Source organism: Rhodamnia argentea, chromosome 3 (assembly GCF_020921035.1).
Source record: "Rhodamnia argentea isolate NSW1041297 chromosome 3, ASM2092103v1, whole genome shotgun sequence".
Taxonomy (NCBI): domain Eukaryota; kingdom Viridiplantae; phylum Streptophyta; class Magnoliopsida; order Myrtales; family Myrtaceae; genus Rhodamnia; species Rhodamnia argentea.
Window position 1 is genome coordinate 2318755 of NC_063152.1, and position 19822 is coordinate 2338576.

At 39.6% G+C, this 19822-nt stretch overlaps 3 protein-coding genes across 6 annotated transcripts; all 3 read left to right on the forward strand.

The window, feature by feature from the left end:
• The first annotated feature begins 1050 nt into the window (after window positions 1-1050).
• On the forward strand, window positions 1051-6212 carry LOC115752426 (ubiquitin carboxyl-terminal hydrolase 2). Of its 4 annotated transcripts, none has more exons than XM_030690603.2 (7): window positions 1051-1168; window positions 1702-1740; window positions 2821-2867; window positions 4485-4531; window positions 4654-4756; window positions 4835-5671; window positions 5861-6212. In XM_030690603.2, exons 2-6 carry the CDS (start codon window positions 1710-1712, stop codon window positions 5609-5611), a joined length of 1005 nt encoding a protein of 334 aa, XP_030546463.1. In that variant the 5' UTR covers window positions 1051-1168; window positions 1702-1709; the 3' UTR covers window positions 5612-5671; window positions 5861-6212. The 4 variants fall into 4 exon arrangements, with proteins under 4 accessions (XP_030546463.1, XP_048132331.1, XP_048132332.1 ...); XM_048276374.1 differs by having other exon boundaries at window positions 5867-6212; XM_048276375.1 differs by having other exon boundaries at window positions 1093-1168; window positions 1681-1740.
• A 1755-nt stretch (window positions 6213-7967) lies between these two features.
• On the forward strand, window positions 7968-14182 carry LOC115752423 (sodium/hydrogen exchanger 6-like). The gene is made up of 22 exons (XM_030690599.2): window positions 7968-8398; window positions 8520-8571; window positions 8673-8732; window positions 8860-8884; window positions 8993-9078; window positions 9162-9273; window positions 9678-9740; window positions 9850-9869; window positions 9951-10048; window positions 10201-10229; window positions 10336-10367; window positions 10454-10501; window positions 10600-10660; window positions 10738-10835; window positions 10932-11007; window positions 11130-11149; window positions 11296-11393; window positions 11474-11583; window positions 12632-12715; window positions 12918-13027; window positions 13119-13201; window positions 13777-14182. Exons 1-22 carry the CDS (start codon window positions 8185-8187, stop codon window positions 13818-13820), a joined length of 1623 nt encoding a protein of 540 aa, XP_030546459.1. The 5' UTR covers window positions 7968-8184; the 3' UTR covers window positions 13821-14182.
• A 675-nt stretch (window positions 14183-14857) lies between these two features.
• Window positions 14858-18423, forward strand: LOC115752425 (pre-mRNA-splicing factor CWC25 homolog). The gene is made up of 3 exons (XM_030690602.2): window positions 14858-15181; window positions 15585-15897; window positions 17423-18423. Exons 1-3 carry the CDS (start codon window positions 14994-14996, stop codon window positions 18194-18196), a joined length of 1275 nt encoding a protein of 424 aa, XP_030546462.1. The 5' UTR covers window positions 14858-14993; the 3' UTR covers window positions 18197-18423.
• The last annotated feature ends 1399 nt before the right edge of the window (window positions 18424-19822 follow it).

Consider the following 19822-nt stretch of genomic DNA (forward strand, 5'->3'; position numbering starts at 1 on the left):
TTGTCTGTAGTATTTTTATGCTCACGAAAATAGCAAATTAAATCCTAGGACCCTATGTGTGACCTAATGAGCTAGCCATTAGTTTTTAACTAAATGCAACGCGGATGATACATGTACTGTTAGATAAATGTGTGGTTTGATATTTAATCATTCTATCACTCCACGTGGAATATTTAATAAGAGAGACAAATGGGGTCTGAAAATATTTGAACTCAAGACCTCCTCTTTTGATACCGTGTGAGATTTTGTGGTACCATTGTCAAATGTTCTAAAAGCTTAAACTGTTAGATGAATGCGCGGTTTGATTTTTTTTAATTTTTTTTTTATGAAAACTGCGGACTATCCTATTATATGCATTCTAGAACTAGCAAGTATCTGCTGTAAACAATAAATTATGAATGTGCTCTAAACTCTAGATATGCATGAGACAAGGACGTGCTATAAGTGATAATGCTCCGATGCATCGAAATGCACATGATGTTTAGAATTCATCACAAGCTAATTTGAGGCAATCACATTTCAACCAATCACGGCAAGCCACGCAAGAAGGTATTAGGGCTTGATCTTATTGCCTTTTCCTAAAGCTCTGGACCCGGAAGCCCCCTATTAGTCTGGCATTGGAGCTGGGTCTTTAATATGCCTAGCTGTGAGCTATGGTCGTGAGCTCTTACCTAGTGGCTGGCGAGTGCAATGAGCATTGTTTTCAAAGTGAATTTTTTGAAAGTGAAAGGATTAGAGAAAAAAGAAAGGGTCAGGAACCACCCATGCTATTATATGAGAAGTGTTTTCAAAGTGAATTTTTTCGCGGTGTATTTGGGGGCTTGGACAACACGTTAGGCCCAAACATCGGGTGGGCCCGGGTGATCACCTCTTAGACAAACTTGGGCTCCTTGCTTCTACAGTTCTGCATCAGTTTGGGCCTGGAGAAGGTAAGTGGGCCATGATTGGGCCTTCTGAGCTCAATGTGTTTGGGCTTAGTGGGCCTTACGGCCCATCACACAACACTCCATCCAGCTTCGCTCTGCAATTTCCCTTATTTAACCCCGAATCATCTCCTCCCTCCTCTCTCTCTCTCTCGCTCGCTAATCACTCTGTCTTGGAGGGTTTTAGTTCTGCACGTCTTCTCTCTGCGCATCAGACTTGCTTCGCTGTACCCGTTCGGCACCAGGTTCTCGCTCTCTCTCTCTCTCTCTCTCTCTTGCTCTGCACTAAGTATGTGTTTACGATTGCAGTTCAGTCTCAGCTCACGCACTGTTTGGTGGCCGGTTATTTCATCATTGATTCAACTGGGTGTTTGTCTGATTAACGAAAAGCTTCGGATATTTGTAGAAATTGGAGGGTCCTACCTCCGCGAGCTGGTTGTGCTTCCTGTTGTGTGTGTAATGGAACTTGTGCATAACCTTTTGGCTTTTCTAATTTGAAGCTGATATTGTGGATTTTTTTTTTTTTTTTTTTGCTTTTTAAGAATTGGTTTAGTTGATGAAGTATTAAAGCTTTCTGTTGAAAATTTATTGTGCCTCCAGTTGAGATTAGTATTGTTTGCCCTTATTGCATTTTGAAACTCATTCCGTCATTGTCATGTTTTACTGTATCCTTTGTTGCAATTGGATATAAATTTCTTTGGATTATAGTTTCAGAACACGTGCTGGGATAGCCATTTGGCCGCAATCATTAAAAAAGTTTAAATCTTTTTTCTTGCAGGTTCCATAATGTCTTGGTGTACAATTGAGTCTGACCCTGGTAAGTTTTCCATTTAAGACCTTGCTTTTTAATTGTTTTAGGACATCAACAAGGAGTGTTTCAACTTATGGAAGGTTTTTATTGATTCACATGCACAGTGTGAACTATGAAAGCCTTTTATTTTGCAGAATCTATTTTCTGATTGAGCTTGAGGATTTTTTTATTTAGACTAGTTTAGATATTGGTCATATGTTTGCAGGTAGTGGTGCCAATGCATATAGATAGCGGCTTTGCTTATGAGACTGAATCTTGTGTCCACATTCTGCTTTGCCTGTTTGAACCTTTTGGTTAAAAGTTTAGACGTCATTCTCTCTCTTGGGAAGACTAGAATCACAATATAGGAATTCAGACTCAGAAATTTGGGGCTGGGGGGAGGGAGAAGAAGAGCTCTTGAGGCTATATCTATATTGTCTAATGAGGTGGAAACTTGAGCAAGTTGTACAAAATGATTACATTGTATGTCTGTGCAGTGCCGTCTCCTCAGATTGTATAGTGAATTTATTCTGTTCTATCGAGCTTAACATTAAATAAAGCACGTGACCCTTTGAGAGGTTTGATAGGTTGCATCCTGGAACTTGAAGTGATTCTGCTTTTGATTTGTTAGATTAAAATGTCAATGCATCTTCAAAGGAAGGCAGGACCATGAGAGATTTTGCAATTTATTAGTGTATTGTTTTGATATTATTATGCTCATCAGGAGTATGTTGGTTTATTTGTAAGCTAGCTGTGTCCTGAAGCATCATGCAAAATGGTTGCACCAATATCGATGATCAGAGTTCATCTTCTGTCCTTGACTTTAAGTCTAATCTTAAATGAACATGATGATTAATAAGGCAATAAGATAAAACCAATGAATGGTATGAGAAGAACAAGGGGCTTTGTTTTCAATTGCATGCTTGAGTATCTTGTTGTCTTCAGTGTTATGATGAATTGATTGGGGGTGTTGTAATTTTAGATGTCATTAATTGTTGCTAGAAAGGTGAAGGGCTAAATATTTTGGGCATGAACCTTGAGAATTCTGTCATTCTACACATTGCCAGAACTATGATTTTGAGAGCTTAATGTCTTCTTGCATTCCAGGTGTGTTTACAGAACTTATACAGCAGATGCAGGTGAAAGGGGTCCAGGTAATTGTCTTGGATCACGAACTATTGTACTATATGGTTTTGTGTTCAGTTGTTGTGGCTTTATGCTCAAGTGAGATGGTGTTGAGGAAGTTGTGCCATCTATCCTTTTGAAGTTTGCTATGGATGTTCTTGGTTTTCTCAACCATTCTGTTTATCTACCCGGTGTTCTAGACTGTAGTGCCACATCAATAGTTTGTTATATTTGCATATAACCATCTTTGGAACTTCATTATGCGGGTGTAATTTCAGCCTTTGCCATTAATTTTCTTTGCCCCAAAGTCTGCAATTAGCTATTTGGATTGGCATGTAGGCGCTGCTTAGGATGGATAGTGAAGTGGCTGGCCTTGGACATCTTCAGTGGTAAATTAGTGCATGCTCCTGTAGGTCAGGAATTGCCAATAATACAGCCCAAACATGTAGTATTTTTATCCTGACCTAGTGTGAGATGAGAATCAAACACGGCTTAATCAGTAGAGGACAGGTAATTTAGACTTCTTGGGCACTGGCCAAGTGTGTTGAAGACAATTAGTCAGCATGCTCATTCTGGGGCATTAGAAAAGGAGATTACTGTCTGATAAGTGAATGAATCTAGTTCATAGAAGTTGAGTTTATGAGTACTTGGATTTAGTTTTGGGTTTTAGTATGGTCAGGCTAAAGGACAGGAAGATAGATGAACAAGCATAATTCCAGGCAAAGTACTAGGTTTAAGTTCCACTTAGCAAAGTACAAGGTTTAAGTGGTCACTTGACTGGAAGTTTTGAATCCTGCTTTAGAAAATTAGCTGTAATTCCAGGCAAAACATAAACACCTTCTGCTTAACTCTTATGATTGCACCACACAGAAGGGTGTCTAAAAGTTTGGATAATAGGAGTGAATTATGTTGCTGTTTTCCCCTCAAAGCGGAAGTGCTTAAAGTATCTATCCTTACGAAGAAGGTAGGCCATTATCTACAAACTGAGAACTGCCACGCTCTTATCAATTTGTCTTACAAGAAAAGAAAAGAAATTGTGAAGATTTTTGCAGAAAACAAATTCTAATTAGCTAAACTCTGGGGAAGGTATAATAAACTTGACCTCTTTAAAAACTCAACATGGAATTCATCACTAATCTGAACTGTTGTCTGTTAGTGTACAAACTATAAGTTCTAATGGAATTGCAAGAACTTAAATGGGTTAGCCTTGAGGAGACCTCTTTAAATGCTCAATGTGGGATTCATGAATACTACGAAATTTTATCTATTGATGTATAACCTATAAACTCGAGGAGTGAAAGTGTAAGAACTTAAATGGGTTAGCCAAAGGGCACATAGGTAATGTCACATTCAGTTTAAGTCCAAAGTCATTTATTTTGGCCCATTTGCTTGGTTTTCAGTTTTTCTAATTTACCCTAAAAATTGCTTTTGTTTTTTTTTTTTTTTTTTTTGGGTTATAACCGTGATTCAAGTTCAGTTTGTCTCTTTTTTATGTTGACTCGGTATGAGTCCTCTTGGTCACCTATAGTTGTAGTTTGAGAGATGAACTGTGTACACAGCTATTAGATCTTTTTAAGCACCCTTCCAACATCTCTACCTTATAGAAAATGAGAAAGTGTGATATGCATCTTGCTATCATTATGCAGGTTGAGGAGTTGTATTCGTTGGACCTTGACTCATTGAACAGTCTCAGGTTCATGTCCATCAATGCTTCAGTTCCATATTGTTATCTACCTGTTTTGGAAGCAACTTCGTAGGCTCATCCATTATTATCTGGTGAAGTTCTTAAGCATTTTGTGTTCTTCAACATGATAGGCCTGTATATGGATTGATTTTCCTTTTCAAATGGCGCCCTGGGGAAAAGGATGATCGGGTTGTCATAAAGGATCCAAACCCTAATTTATTTTTTGCCAGTCAGGTGATTTTTAGTGGTGGTTCAGTCTGTAGACATTGATGGTTTTCTCATTTTTCATGATGTTAATTATGATTTCTCTAGGTTATTAATAATGCATGTGCAACCCAAGCAATACTGTCCATCCTGATGAATTGTCCGGACATAGATATTGGTCCTGAATTGTCAAAGCTGAAAGAATTCACCAAAAATTTTCCGCCTGAGCTGAAAGGTTTGGCAATAAATAACAGTGAAGCTATACGGATTGCTCATAATAGTTTTGCGAGGCCTGAGCCTTTTGTTCCGGAGGAACAGAAGAATGCCACTAAGGAAGATGATGTGTACCATTTCATAAGTTATTTGCCTGTCGATGGAGTATTATATGAGCTTGATGGATTAAAGGAGGGACCCATCAGCCTTGGTCAATGTCCTGGTGGGCCAGGTGACATGGATTGGCTTCAGATGGTGCAACCAGTGATCCAGGAACGGATTGAGAGGTATTCGAGAAGTGAAATAAGGTTCAACCTGCTGGCGGTCATCAAGAATAGGAGAGAACTATATACTGCTGAAGTTAAGGAGTTGCAGAAGAAAAGGGAGCGCATATTGCAGCAGATAGCTGCTTTGCAGGTGGAGAGGCTGATGGATAATAGCAACTATGAAGCACTCAATGAATCGCTGTCCGAGACAAACGCCGCTATTGAGGCCGCTACTGAGAAGATCTTGATGGAGGAGGAAAAGTTCAGGAAGTGGAGAACCGAGAATATCCGGAGAAAACACAACTACATTCCTTTCCTGTTCAATTTCCTCAAGCTTCTTGCCGAGAAGAAGCAGCTAAAGCCACTCATCGAGAAGGCCAAGCAGAAAGCAAGCAACTCTAGGTGATGGTTGCTCTCTATGGTAACAAGTAGCTCGAGACAATCTGACGAAAATCGTTCTTCCAAGGTGGGATTTTTTTTTCTGTCCTTCATAACTTCTGGAGCATTTTCATTGAGGGGAAGATTTTGGTTTTAAGTAATTCATTGTCGACCCTAAGTCCTGATTATACTCTACATGCTGAGATTTCTGTCAGCAAGAGAAAAAAGCTTATAGGTCTTTCTCTTTTTTGAGACTCTGCTTGGATTTTGTGTGTAGGAACAGTAGTAAATGCACTGAGGGAGGGCCACCAACTGTACCGGAAGAAACATGCCTGATTGTGAAGTCATTGTCCCTCTTTCATGCCCAAACTGATGGTGCTGGTCCATGTTTATTGTCTTTCATATCCGGTAATGATTCTCTGCTAATGGTGGCAATAGACTTCCATGATTCGACGAGTGCACGACAATGGACTTTGGTTTGGACACCACCCATTTTTTGTGTGTGGGGACTGAAAAACCTGTGGATGCTAGTGCCTAGTGCCTTGAGACTTCTAACCGAGAAAACACTCTGCTGGATTGATGTAATCCTTTTCAGGGAAAATTAAGACGTTTAGGCTCTATTTATTTCGTGGAAAATAGATGATTTGAAAAATATTTTTCTAAAAATAATTGCTGTGTCGTTAGAAATAATTGGTCAATGAAAAGCGTTTTTATTATCGATAACGATTTTCAAATCTTTTATTTTTTGCGTGAAAAACATAGCTTTAGTTTAAGCTCTATTTTCTTCTGCGAGCAAACGGTCAAATGGGAATTTTAGCTCGGCTTCCTGCCATCGGCCGCCTAGATGCGGAGTTTGCTTTTGAAAGTCGGTGTCGAAGTAGATATTATGGCGACCCATTTTTTGACAAGGTAAACAAGTTCAGTTTTCAGGTCACGGCATTGTGGAATCACCTTAAGCTATCGATCCAAATCCAAGACTTCACTTTGTGCAAAATCTAATGGCTCTTCCTTAACCTTCACTGCACGCTAGCCTCTTACGCTTTAAAATAGAAAAAGAAAAAAAAGTCATCAAAAATTTTAAATTATGTCTACTTTGATACATTCATTTAATTTTTCTATAATACAAAATATTTCAAATTTGTATCGATGTGACGTATTTATTTTAAATTTGTAGTAATGTGGCACATTTATTTTAAATTTGTATTAATGTGACACATTTATTATGAATTTTTTTTTTGTAACAAATGCATCACAAGTTTTTGGTTTCGCAAAAAATTAATATGGGGTAAATGGGTCGGATGAGTATAAGTTTCGGGTTTTTGGGGTTAAAAAAAAAACTTAGGGTAAAATTGTCACTCGGGTTTAAATTTTGAGTTTTTGATGTTGCAAAAAAAAAAATTTGTAGGTACATGTGTCATAATAGGTATAGTTTAGAGATATGGGTGATTTTTTTTTTCCAAAAAAAAGGGAGTTTTTTTTTTTGTAAGAAACTAGCATCATATAATGATCTAATTTCTAGATACTATATATTCCTCGGAAAGCGCCAAAACATGTCCCTAAGAGAAAGTGACAAACTATGATTTTGTTATTTTTCCGTACATGAAGACCGAAATTTTAAAAAAGAATTAGTTTATGCAACATGCTCCGTCGAATATTTTGTATGACATATTTATTAAATATTGAGTTTGTTTTTGGCTTGTCACTTTATAAATTCATTTCATAAATAATCTTAGAGCCTCTGGAAAGTGGCTTGAATTTACAAACTACCACCTAATCCCACATTTCCTCTCTCTTTTTTTTTTTTTTTTTCATTTTTTTGGGGAAAATTTTTTTTTATGTACTTTGCCCTAGACATGGCCAAATAGAACCAGGAGCCCGGAACCGGCCTGTTAATGGGCCCACGGTTCCGACCCCGAACCGGAACCGGCCCTCAAGGGCCGGTTCCGATTTCTAAATTATCGGAACTTGCCTGAAACCGCCGGTTCCAACCTGTTTTTTTTTTTTTTTAAATAAAGGGGGGAGGCTCGAGGGGAAAGAGCCATTGGGCCCGGAAACCGGTCCCTTCAAGGTCCGGTTCCTAAATCGAAACCTGCGGTTTGGACGAACTGGCCACGTCTACTTTGCCCCTTATATTTTTGTTTCAACAGAAAACACCCCTTTTTTTTTATTGGCTTGGCATCAGCAGAAAGCACCTGGCCCCACATCAGATGAGTCCCAAAAACTAATACATAGTTTTGTTAATATAATCTCCAAATTCCAAGGGCCTCTCTCGAAATTCCCAAATAAATAAACAAATCATTAACGAAATTAATTACAAAAAAAAATTTAATTAAGGTGGGGTCATCACAAATCATGCCGGTCAAACCAAATTTAGAGGTCCCGAAGCTGAAAAGTCTTAAGCGCACTCTTTGACAAAACGCAAGCAGTTAGTGGGAAAAGCAAGCACGCGAAGCAGTAGAAGTAGAAGAAGGAGAAGGCGAAGACGAAGGAGCAGCAAATTTGATTTTGAAGCCCAAGTTTGTTGGCGTCAAGATCGGAGCTTTCGAGAAACCCAAGAACTCCCTTGGGCTAGGGTTTGCGGGAAAACCCCTCCGGAGCTCGATGGAGCGGCTGCTTCCGATGTCGCCCGATCACGACCCCAACGGCGGCAACAGCAGCAGCCCCGGCGGCGGCCAGACCGGGAAGGAGCAGCAGGCTGCCGGCGTCGGGATCCTCCTCCAGATCATGATGCTCGTCCTCTCCTTCGTCCTCGGCCACGTGCTTCGCCGTCACAAGTTCTATTATCTCCCCGAGGCCAGCGCTTCTCTTTTGATAGGTGCTCTCGATGCTCCCCCATTCGCCGCTTTTTTTTTTTTTTTTTTCTCTCCTGATTTTTGGTCGGTCATTTTTGGCTTGGGGGCGTGGCGCATTTTGGTGATGGGGCCGTGAATTCGCAGGTCTGATCGTTGGTGGACTTGCTAATGTTTCGGACACTGAGACTAGCATCAGGTTTCTTACGCGACCGGATCACTGCGAGTGTTTGCTTGTTTGGTACCTTTTCTGTTGCGGTCTCTGGGTTCTCTTTCTGACTCATTCGGTTTTGTTTGCAGGACGTGGTTCAACTTCCACGAGGAATTCTTCTTTCTGTTTTTGCTGCCCCCGATAATATTATATCCTGAAAAGAAGTTTTTTTTTCTGCCCGTAATTGTCGATTTTTCTGCTTGCTTTCGCATTTCTAGCCGCCCAATAATGGGCTTTTGGTTCGCCTTGTTGTATCCTTAAGAGCTTTGTGCTTACTCAGTCGGGCTTTAGCTTATCTCCTGTAAGTAATTCCTGCCATTTTTGTCTTTTCCTATTATATACCTGTTGCAGATACGGTAATGTGGTGGTTGATTATCCATTCCTAACAATTGTTATGGTGATTTTGCAGAAGCCTTTTTTCTCGAATTTTGGAGCTATTGTGACATTCGCTATATTAGGCACTTTCATAGCTTCTGTTGTTACAGGAGTTTTGGTGTGAGTAGCTATTTACAGTCACATTTAGACAGCTTCGTACTCTATGTATAAGCAGTTGAATATTCGGCCTTTGCCTGTTACAGATATCTTGGTGGAGTTATGTTTCTCATGTACAAACTCCCTTTTGTTGAGTGCCTCATGTTTGGTGCTCTTATATCCGCAACCGATCCTGTCACTGTTTTGTCCATATTTCAGGTACTTGCGTTCTTCTACTTATTTAGCTACAAAGTACTGACATGAATGTGACCCTACGTAAATCATTCTAAAGTCTGTACCTTGGTAATTTGGTCGTTTGTAATCTGGTGACTGTGTTTCATGAGGTGTTCTTCGCACTACCACTGATATATTTACAAAAGTTCTACAAATGTTGCGTTCAGTGACGTATATTGATTACAAGTTGATAATTTGTTGTGTCACACAGAAAGTTCTACTACTTCATGGATTCTAAGAGGTTGTACAATTTTACAATTTTAAGTGAAAAACGTGAGTCTAATGTTTGAATTACTCCACAGTAGGATCCAGTTTCCAATTTAATTAACCTTTTTCGAATCCTTTTGAAACCCTCGTCCTCATTATTCCGAATTGCAATACTGTTGTAGGAGCTCGGAACAGATGTGAATCTATATGCCTTGGTTTTTGGAGAATCAGTGTTGAATGACGCAGTGAGTTTTAACAACTGCATTCTAGTGCTTTTCTCAGAATATCTCTTGTTTAATAATGCCAAATTTACTGGCTGAAACGTTCTTTTGGTGTGCGGTGCCAAATTGCTAGATGGCCATTTCTTTATACAGGTATCAATATTTGTAAATTTTTCTGTGCATTTGACCTCTTATTGTATGGCAACTGAATCTATATGATATCTCATGATGCAGGACAATGTCTTTGGTGAGACAAAATGCGTCATCTGGGCAGAACTTCTTTATGGTGATTGTCAGGTTTCTTGAGACCTTTGTGGGTTCAATGTCAGCAGGTAATGTTTGCAATGTGTTCACTGTTATGGCTTTGAAATTTGAAGGGCTTTTTGTTTGTGGATCTTAACGATCTCATGTCTTAATAGTCTCCTGTTTTGTACTTTCTCTTTTGGTTCATTGTGTCTGATAAGAGATAACCATGACTATGCAGGAGTTGGAGTTGGTTTCATCTCTGCTTTGATATCCTTTCATGTCAATTATCTGTTCCTTCTATGTCAATTGTCAATAATGTATTTCCTGTGACCCCTAATAGTTGAGTTTACTGTGAAGCCTTAATTACCCGTACCTCTTCAAGTATGCAGGCTTAGATATTGACAAGTATGCATTCCCCCCTCCTATGATTATTTTTTACGTGATTTATGATGTATTCCTATCCTTCTCATCTGTGTTTTTCTTGTGTTCAGTCTCCAGAACCTAGAGTGCTGCCTCTTTGTTCTATTTCCATATTTCTCGTAAGTATCTCCTTGCCACATGTTGCATATCTTATGAACAGTTTCCACGTACCTGAGGATGCATATCCGTTGATTTACTTAAAACCATATTCTTTTAGGTACATGCTTGCAGAAGGACTTGGCCTTTCTGGTATTGTCTCAATATTGTTCACAGGCATGGTAAGTGGCATGCACCTCTATAGTTTCTTCCATTCTGATAAAAAGGATAGTATGACAGAATTGCTACTTTACTGTAGGTCATGAAGCATTACACATATTCAAACTTATCAGAAAATTCACAGCGATTTGTATCGGCATTTTTTCATTTGATATCATCACTGGCAGAGACTTTCATGTATGGAACTTTGACTTTTAGCTTTCTAATTTCCAACTTGCTGTGTAATCTTTTTATGAATGGCGGGCTGAAACTTAGTGCTTGTGTGATTTCCAGATTCATATACATGGGCTTTGATATCGCAATGGAACAGCACAGCTGGTCTCATGTTGGGTTTATCTTCTTCTCAATTGTATCCACACCAACTTTTGTTATTTGGCTCTTTTCTTCCACTTTGTTATACGTATTTGGTTCATTTTTCTGATAAGCTGGTTTCCAGTTGTTTATCCTGAACTCACTCCTTTAATGTGGCAGTTATTCATTGGAGTTGCAAGGTAAACCTTCGTCTTATATCAGTGACTCTAAGCTATCTATTTGAAAAGTGACCCATCCCCTTCTCTGAAGTGTATGATGACAATTTTCATGCTTGAATGTTCTTATGTTTCACGCAATTAACCAGGTTATGCATTATGTCCTGTAGGGCAGCAAATGTCTTTTCTTGTGCCTATCTAGTCAATTTGACTCGACCTGCAACTCGTAAAATACCTGCAAAACATCAAAAAGCGCTTTGGTACAGTGGTAAGGAAATGGGCTGCTAATGTTTCTTATCCTTTAAATTTTTTAAATTGCTGAAGCTGTCTGCATTTATGTTTAATTAGGTCTCCGAGGTGCCATGGCTTTTGCTCTTGCTCTACAATCAGTTCATGATCTCCCAGAAGGACACGGACAGACTATATTCACTGCGACCACTGCGATTGTTGTCCTAACAGTAAGCTAAATAGTAAAAAAATTTCAGAGTCAAGCAAAATCTTTCTCCATTTCTTCGTTTGAAAAAACAGTAGACCGTATCAGCTCATATTTTAGGTGTATAATGTTGATGACATAAGTATTTGAAAATTGAAATTAGGTTCTGATAATGTTGTGTCTTCTGTTAATTGTCACTATGAGTGGATCATGTTCCCTTTTTACAGCTTTAGTATTTATTAATATTATCACAAGTATATTCCGTAGGACCTCATTGCTCGAAATTTCTGTGGGAAAAATATACCAGATATAAGCTTGAGTGTTGTTTCTATCCAACATGATTTTATTGATTGCGCAGATTTGATATGTCCATATTTCTTATATAACTGTAACTTTTTAAAAGTGCCAATTAATCTAGGTCTTAAGGCAATTTCCCAAGGAAATCTCTGTTCACCGATTGCCTTAAAAATGGAAATGGGGCAAGAGACTAGCAGGTCTATTGTTTGTTATTGTACCTTAGTGAAATGATTGATTGGTCTGCACTTCGGAATATTAATCTTAAACATATAGTGGTTAGTTCAAAAACCCTTTGATGACTTCTTTTCCCTGGAAACAGTTGTAATCTTCTGGCTTAGCTGTTAATATTTTTCGCATTTTCAGTGATTGAGACAAATGACATTCCGAGTTATGTGAAAAGGAACATGTATACTCAGCTTTGAAATTCTTGAGCTAGTGAGCTTGTTTCTTGTTTCATCCTGCTGATTGTGGATTCATCGTATTAGAAAAAATTAAAACTGGCACTCTTTATTTGAGAAGGTAACAATCGAGTCTTTGTATGATTTTCCCCAACATTTGACAAGCCTCTTTTGCTTGTTGTTTTCTACTTGGTACTTGACATTGTTGAAATTTAGAAAAGTTGAAATTAGAATTAAGCTTGAGACATCATGTGGAGTTTTTCGAGCCATTTATGTGGGCTAATTAGGTCTATACACATCCCACAGAAGATATGCTGCTTCCGATTCTGGTTTGCATGTTTTTGCCATTTATTTCTCAGTATCCGAGATGCCACGCAGGTCTTACTAATTGGAGGTTCAACTGGTACAATGCTGGAAGCCCTACAAGTTGTTGGTGATGCCCATGAAGTCTCCTTGGTTGAAGTAAGTTCTGCAAAAGGGAATGATTCCTGCCAAGTATCACCAATTTGTGGAGTGCTATAATGTATGAACTTTGACTAGGAGCTTAGAGAAAGATCCTCTTGAGGATTTTTCTGGATGGGTTTCAATACAATAGTTTTGGATGCTCTTTGATGCTTATTATCATAGCACAGTGAGCCTGCAGCTAATTCTGATTTTATTCCAGCATAATTTCCAGAACTCAGAAGGCAACCATAGCTATGTTGCCCCCAGTTATGATGAGGATTCATCATCTGGGAACAAAATTAAAATGAAGCTTAAAGAGTTTCACAAGAGGTAATAATATTGAGAAACATGTCTTTGATCATTTTGTCATTGGTTTTGCTTGCTACTTGGGCTTATCATGGGTTCACTTTTTTCTCTGCAGCACCGCATCATTTACAGCACTGGATAGAAATTATCTCACTCCATTCTTTACGAGTCAAAATGGGGATGAAGACGATGATTTTGGTTAGTTAGCTTGGCAAATTCCTCTTTGATAATTATTCTTGCTTTCTGTTGTCTTGAGCAGGTGCATTAAGAATTTAGTCGCATTAGAAGTCTCAAATAGATTTAGACCTCAGTGCATATTTTAAATGATAGGACTATTATTGTTGGATAAAGTAAAAGAGCTAATAAGAACTGCCTAGGTATATGAGAATCCAACTGGTTGAGTCTCCCATTTCATACTGACATACAGCATGTTCTTTGGAGTATGTAGATAGCAGTTGCTTGTCTTTACACGTATGGACCAGGAAAGCGAAAGATATGTAGCTTAAATTGGTTAATGAATGCCACCATGGTCCTGATATATAGTTTTGGTTTAAACTGGGTGCCATTTACACTTACATGCTGAACCGACTTGTAGTTTAGCATTGATGATATACAGAAACAAATGTGCATGTACCAGTGTGTGGGACAATGGATCTTTCTGCTAAGTTCTGATATGCTTGCAGTTCTTGGTCATCTATGATATTTACGTGTGAAGATCAGGATATTTGCCAATCACCAGGTTTCTCATTTCTCTTTTTGGGATTCTGGTGCAGATGAACCCATGCCCACTTCCCGGAGAGGGGGTTTCCGACATTGATATAAGTCGGCCAAAGCTTGTATATACCTAGATTCGCCGTATCACTCGCCCTAATAGTGGCCGGAAGGATGAACGGCAGCTACACGGACTATTACTGTTACCTCGGCGACTTCCCAAAATCCAGCACATGCCATTTTACACAGTTGCGGACGTCTGAGACGAAGAAAGCATCGAATGTTTTGTGGAGCTTCTATAGCTGATGAAGAAACATCTTATATGTCTCCACCAAATTTCAGTGCTATTCATGTAGTCTATCATAGATAGAATCGGATCGTTTTGTGCATTTCCGTATGTGGCGTCGCGAACTTCCTTGATCTCAACCAAAATTCTAAATCTGTTCAGATGGCAGACTTTGTTCTCTACTCCCATTCTTGATCATTGTTGTCTCGATCTGCATCAAGTTGTGAAGATTACCGCTGGTATATGGAAATGGTTCTGAGATGTCTGAGTAGCTCGCACTGCCCCAGGTTGAGGAAATACATCCGCCTCGAATGTATTTGTCCCCTCACAGTCAATCGTATGAACTTTCAAACTAGCATACCACGAAATCTTTATCCAAACTAGAGTTTCGTCTCGCATAAAATCTCAAACTGTCATTATGGTACAGGTGTGCGAGATTAATTTTCCCCGTCTCACAAAAACTCTCGATTCGGTATTCTCGAATAATATGTCATGAGGGTAACGGTTTGAGATTTTCGGCGAAATAAAACTTAGTTTTGGGTAAAAGTATCATGATTACCGATAAGATTTGTAATCCTAGGACCGAAAGTTATTTACCTTTTATCTACTAATTAGCGAGTTTAGCTTCTCAATAAAATATGCATAGATCATACTCGCCGGATGATAATATTTGGCTTACAAAAAAATTAATTTTTTTTAGCAAGATTAAAGCTATATAAAGTAAATAACAAATAATTACAAGCTGAAAACCAAGGATTTTTTTTTTTTTGGTCCAAGAAAACCAAGGATTAAGAATGTTATTATGTAGAAGGGCTAACGATAAGAGTTGAAAAGCAGACCAGCCTTCGGTTCTAAAAGCAGCAGGCTCTGTTCTCCCTCTGCTTCTTCGAGGGTCAGAGAAGCCCACTACAATCCAAATTCATCTTCATCTTCATCTTCAGATTCAGATTTCGATCGAATCTCATAGAGAGAGAGAGTTGAGAGAGAGAAGCGATGGCTCTCAAGTTCTTGAACAAGAAGGGATGGCACACGGGGAGCTTGAGGAACATCGAGAACGTGTGGAAGGCCGAGCAGAAGCACGACGCCGAGCAGAAGAAGTTGGAGGAGCTCCGCAAGCAAATCCAGGAGGAGCGGGAGCGCGACGAGTTTCGCGTCCTCCAGGAGCAGGCCGGAATCCTCCCGTACGCAACCTCTTTTCTTGCCCTACTCGTCGTCGTGATTGCCGTCGTCCTGTTTTGAGTCGATCGATTGATTTGGTGCCTAGCTTTCCTGGTTTCGATTCATGAATGAAAAGGGGTCGAAAATTCTCGAATTTTTGTCTTGTGCTTCTTGGAAGCGAGGGATGTTGGGTGCGCATTTGCCCTAATTTTGCATCTTTAGTGATTCCGTTTGCACGTACTTAGGGTTTCAAGCAGTCGATCAATGTTTACTTGTTTGTAGGAAGTGAGATAGTCTAGGGTGAGGTTGTCCATCCTTTGATTGAGATTTATGAGCATATTTTGTCTGATGCGGGATCGGTTAAAGTCGAGGATTCTATGAATTGACTGAGTTTTTGAAAGTTTTTCACGGTTATTTTGTGTGTAGGAGGCAAGAGAGATTGGAGTTTCTGTATGATTCAGGGTTGGCAGTTGGGAAGGGAAGTTCTGAAGGAGTTGCATTTAAAGCACTCGATAAACCTAATGAAGCAGCATCATCTTCGGCTGCGTCAGCTTCTGCATCGGCGTCGGGACCAGCTTCAGCTACGCCAGGGGCTCTTTTTGAGGACAAGTCATACTCCGCGAATGATGCATGGAGGAAGTTGCATTCGGATCCTCTGCTTTTGATTCGGCAGCGAGAGCAGGAGGCACTCGCTCGAATCAAGAATAACCCCGTGCAAATGGCCATGATTCGCAAATCGGTGAGTCCCACTCTTTGCTTCTTTATTTCTCAATTGTTAGTTTTATTGTGATGCTATCATTGTTTTCATTAAGTGGAACGTATGTAAACCCTAGAAATGTTTTTATTCTCCCAAGTGTGTAGAACTGTAACGGCGATTCATGAAACACAGATAGTTGCACTATGGTGTGCAGAAGAAAGTGCTTGCGCATGGGATCTGGTTTTTTATGGATGATGCAAGTTTTCCACTTGAGGGATAGTGGGCTACAGTTGCTTGAATGCTTGAGTTCATATTTTATAAAATGACAGGAATCAGAGCATTGCATGACATATTGCTGCTGATGGTGGTTGAGAGGCAATTGTGTGGGATGGAAGATGTTGGAAGAGTAACTTTACAATTCTCATTGTTGTGCGTAAAGGGTTAGTCATTCTTTGTTAGAGTGCTAGTCATTTGAGTTATTTTTTCACGCATGCTTGCTCAAGTGGGTTTCTGAAGATATAGCTGATGTGGACTCTATTATGGTATTGGAAGACGAAAATGCTGGATTGGAGAGAATTTGATATCTTGATTGCATTCTAGGGGTGTTTTTGTGGAAGAAAACATCCAGGAGTTTTCTTTATAGTCGGAGCAAAATCTGAGAGAATTTTGAAATATCAGATTTATCTGGGCTATTTTGCTTAAAAGAGATTTGCTTTGATATTCGCAGTTTCTTATCTATAATGTTAATAGAGCTTGGTTTCTATTTGAAATGAGATTGATATGACGTGTATTAGGGTGTTGTAATCACTTGGATCAAATGATTAGCTGTTATATGATTGCATTCTGTGGAAGATCTCTTTAGCCATGTCGTGGACAAGCAAAATTCTTTTATTAGCTGTTATTCATATGTTGCATAAATAATTGGAATATAAGAATGGACCCTTGCTGAGAATCTTTGCTTGGGTACTCTTGACAATTATTGTATTCAGTTAGTCTTGCAAATGCAGAAAGGCCCAAATTGGTGAATTTGTTTTTGTAAGATTCCGACAGCTTCCTGTGTGTTATAGCCTAAGGCTATGGCATCGTAATGAGACTCAAGAATCTATTTTTGAGAGAGTTGTCTTTTGTAGATTGCACAGGTGTCGACTCTGGATTAGTGCAGGATGTCCTTTTATAGTAAATATATTAGTGTCCGGAGGACGGTATCTCAATGTTGGCCTTCAGAGGTTTTGAAGCTGTGCCTCATGTTTGCATTCATGTCTACGTACGATTATCTATTAGAGATGAGTGTGAGCACATGAGATGCTACTTATTGTTTAGTCATCTTTAGGTGCTTTTGACTTCCTCCGGAAAACTATTTATACTATAGTCATACATTAATATTTTCTTCAAACCATACTTTTCTGTACAAATTTGCTTTTCTTGTTCCTCAGCCTCACCATCTCGTTGAAAGAAGTGTATTGTCACCAATTAGAGCGCTGTGAATAAGAGTAATCTACTTAGGTGACCACAGAGTCTCTGTTTATGTTGCTGGTTCTCATCCTTTGGTATTCACCTTCCTTTGTAGGTTATGGAGAAAAATCCTGATAAAGATCATGACAAGAAAGTATCCCGGAAGAAACATCGGCACCGTAGTTCAAAACGTGAGAAACGTTCGTCGTCATCTGAGCCAGTGGATTCTGATGATGCTTCGCGCGATGACAGAAAGGCGAAGAGAAAGAGTACTAACCAAAGCTCAGATCGTGATGGGCGCCACAAAAAAGCACAATCAGATTCAGACGATGATTTACATGGGAGAGAATCTTGGAAGAAGCGTCGACTCGAGGACTCTAAACATGAGCGGTCATCTGATGGCTCCATAGGTGTAAAACGCGGGAAGGATGATACTCGCTATCCCCACAAGTACTCACGCCATGAAAATAATGATCTTCAAAGCCGTGATGCTTCTAGGCGGGAAAGTAGAAGCTCCATCGATGCAAGCCGACACCGTGGGGATAACTTCCAAGGAGAAGGTAGGAATGAATCGCAATATAAACGGCGGAATGCTGCTCCTAAACTTTCAGAAGAAGAGAGACTTGCTAGGCTGCGAGAGATGCAAATGGATGCTGAGCTGCATGAAGAGCAGAGGTGGAAGCGTTTGAAGAGAGCTGATGCAGACGATGCACGGGAGTTGAAGCGTGATGCGCCTTCTCGTGGCAGGAACTTCTTGGATGCTGTTCAGAAAACTGTATACGGTGCCGAAAAGGGCGGTAACTTGACCATTGAGGAAAGCGTGCGGCGCAGGACATATTACTCACAAGGAAGGTCCGAAACGGGTGAAGGAAATGCTTTCCGACGGTGAATTGAGCGTCACATGTTTATCAAATGTCCTATTTCTTGCGTTCTAGTATCGACATATTGGTTTAGTGACTCCACTGTGCCAATTTAACTTGCGATGTACCTTTATTTGGCTCATTAGATCAGCAGAGAACTGGATCATCATTATCAGATTTGTGGTTTTCATTATTGTATCATGGATGTATCTTGAAGTGCAATGTTTATTCTCCGAGCCACTTAACTGGATGCACCATATATACCTTATCATCATTGTCCGGTAAGTTCGATGGCTCACTCAGGCAGGAGCCAGGAACCCAAGATCGTGAACCGGGCACGTCGTGATGCTTTTCGTTTTCGATCGGACAAGTTTGCACACCTCAGCTTCTCTGCATAATTGGTGTAAAGGATTAGAATCAAGACATTGTGTGGGTGTCGGCTTGATCTCGAGGTTGGATGGTCCCCTTTCTGCTGTTATGCAGGATTCGATGGCAGGTAAACTAGGTGTATCTTACTTCGGTCGATACCTATCAACATCCTGCAACTGTTTGTTTTGGGGGTCACCACACGAAGCAGACACAGTAACGTGGTGACGAAGGAGATAATAATGCTCGAATGAATGCTTGGACGCCTTGCATCCTTCCTTTTTCCATGGAATCCCAATGGAATCGGATGACCGCGATGGTGTCCTCACAGCGGACACATGATTGGCCCAAGCTGTGGGTCACCCCTTGAATTGATGCATGAACACCGACGGAGGCGATAAAGCAAAGGCAAATTAGTTAAGCATAGTCTCTGCCGACAATGGTGCTCTTTAACTTATCAGTAACATTCACAAAAGTTTTTTTTTTTTTTTTTTTGATAACCGAGGTGTCCGCACGGCCGGCGAGCTATGGCTCAAACCAACGGTTGAGCACGACTATTCCTCGGGAGGGCTAGCGCAGCAATTCACAAAAGTGTTCATCTCTACCATTTTGGAAACAAATTATCAAAACATTCATAAACCTATTGCAATTGTATCAATTTAATCTTAAACTTTTTTTTTACCAGTTGTGCTATAACCCTTTTGCATTTGTGTCAATTCAAGTATATTGAGTGGCTAGCAGTAGTGTGGTCAATATTTTTTTTTTTTAATTTTCTAATTAAATTTTGTTTTTCTTTTCTTTTTTGTTCTTCCTTCTTTGCTTCTATTTGTGGCCGGCGAGGGTTGCAACCCTCGCTCGGCCATGCCTTGCCTAGATCTGGCCGAGGCTTGCCCCGCCAGCTACTCGCCGGCCGCAAATAGAAAGCAAAGAAGGAAGAACAAAAAAAAGAAGAGAAAAATCAAAACATAATTAAAAAATTCAAGAAAATATAAAAATATTATTAAATATTGATCACATCAGCGCCGGCTAATCAAATGGATTGAATTGACATAAATATAAAATTTTATAACTGAATTGGCGACAAAAAAAAAAAGGATTTAGGAATGAATTGGCATAATTATAATAGTTTTCCAGCCATTTCAAGAGTTGGTTCTAAGGTTCTAGCCGCACGTTCAAAAATTTTCTTTTGCCTCTTTTCTGAATATGCTTTATATTTTAAAGCGAATCATTTGTTACTGTTTCTCCCTGTCTTTTTGGAGGGCTCAACAAAATATGTCTATATTTATATA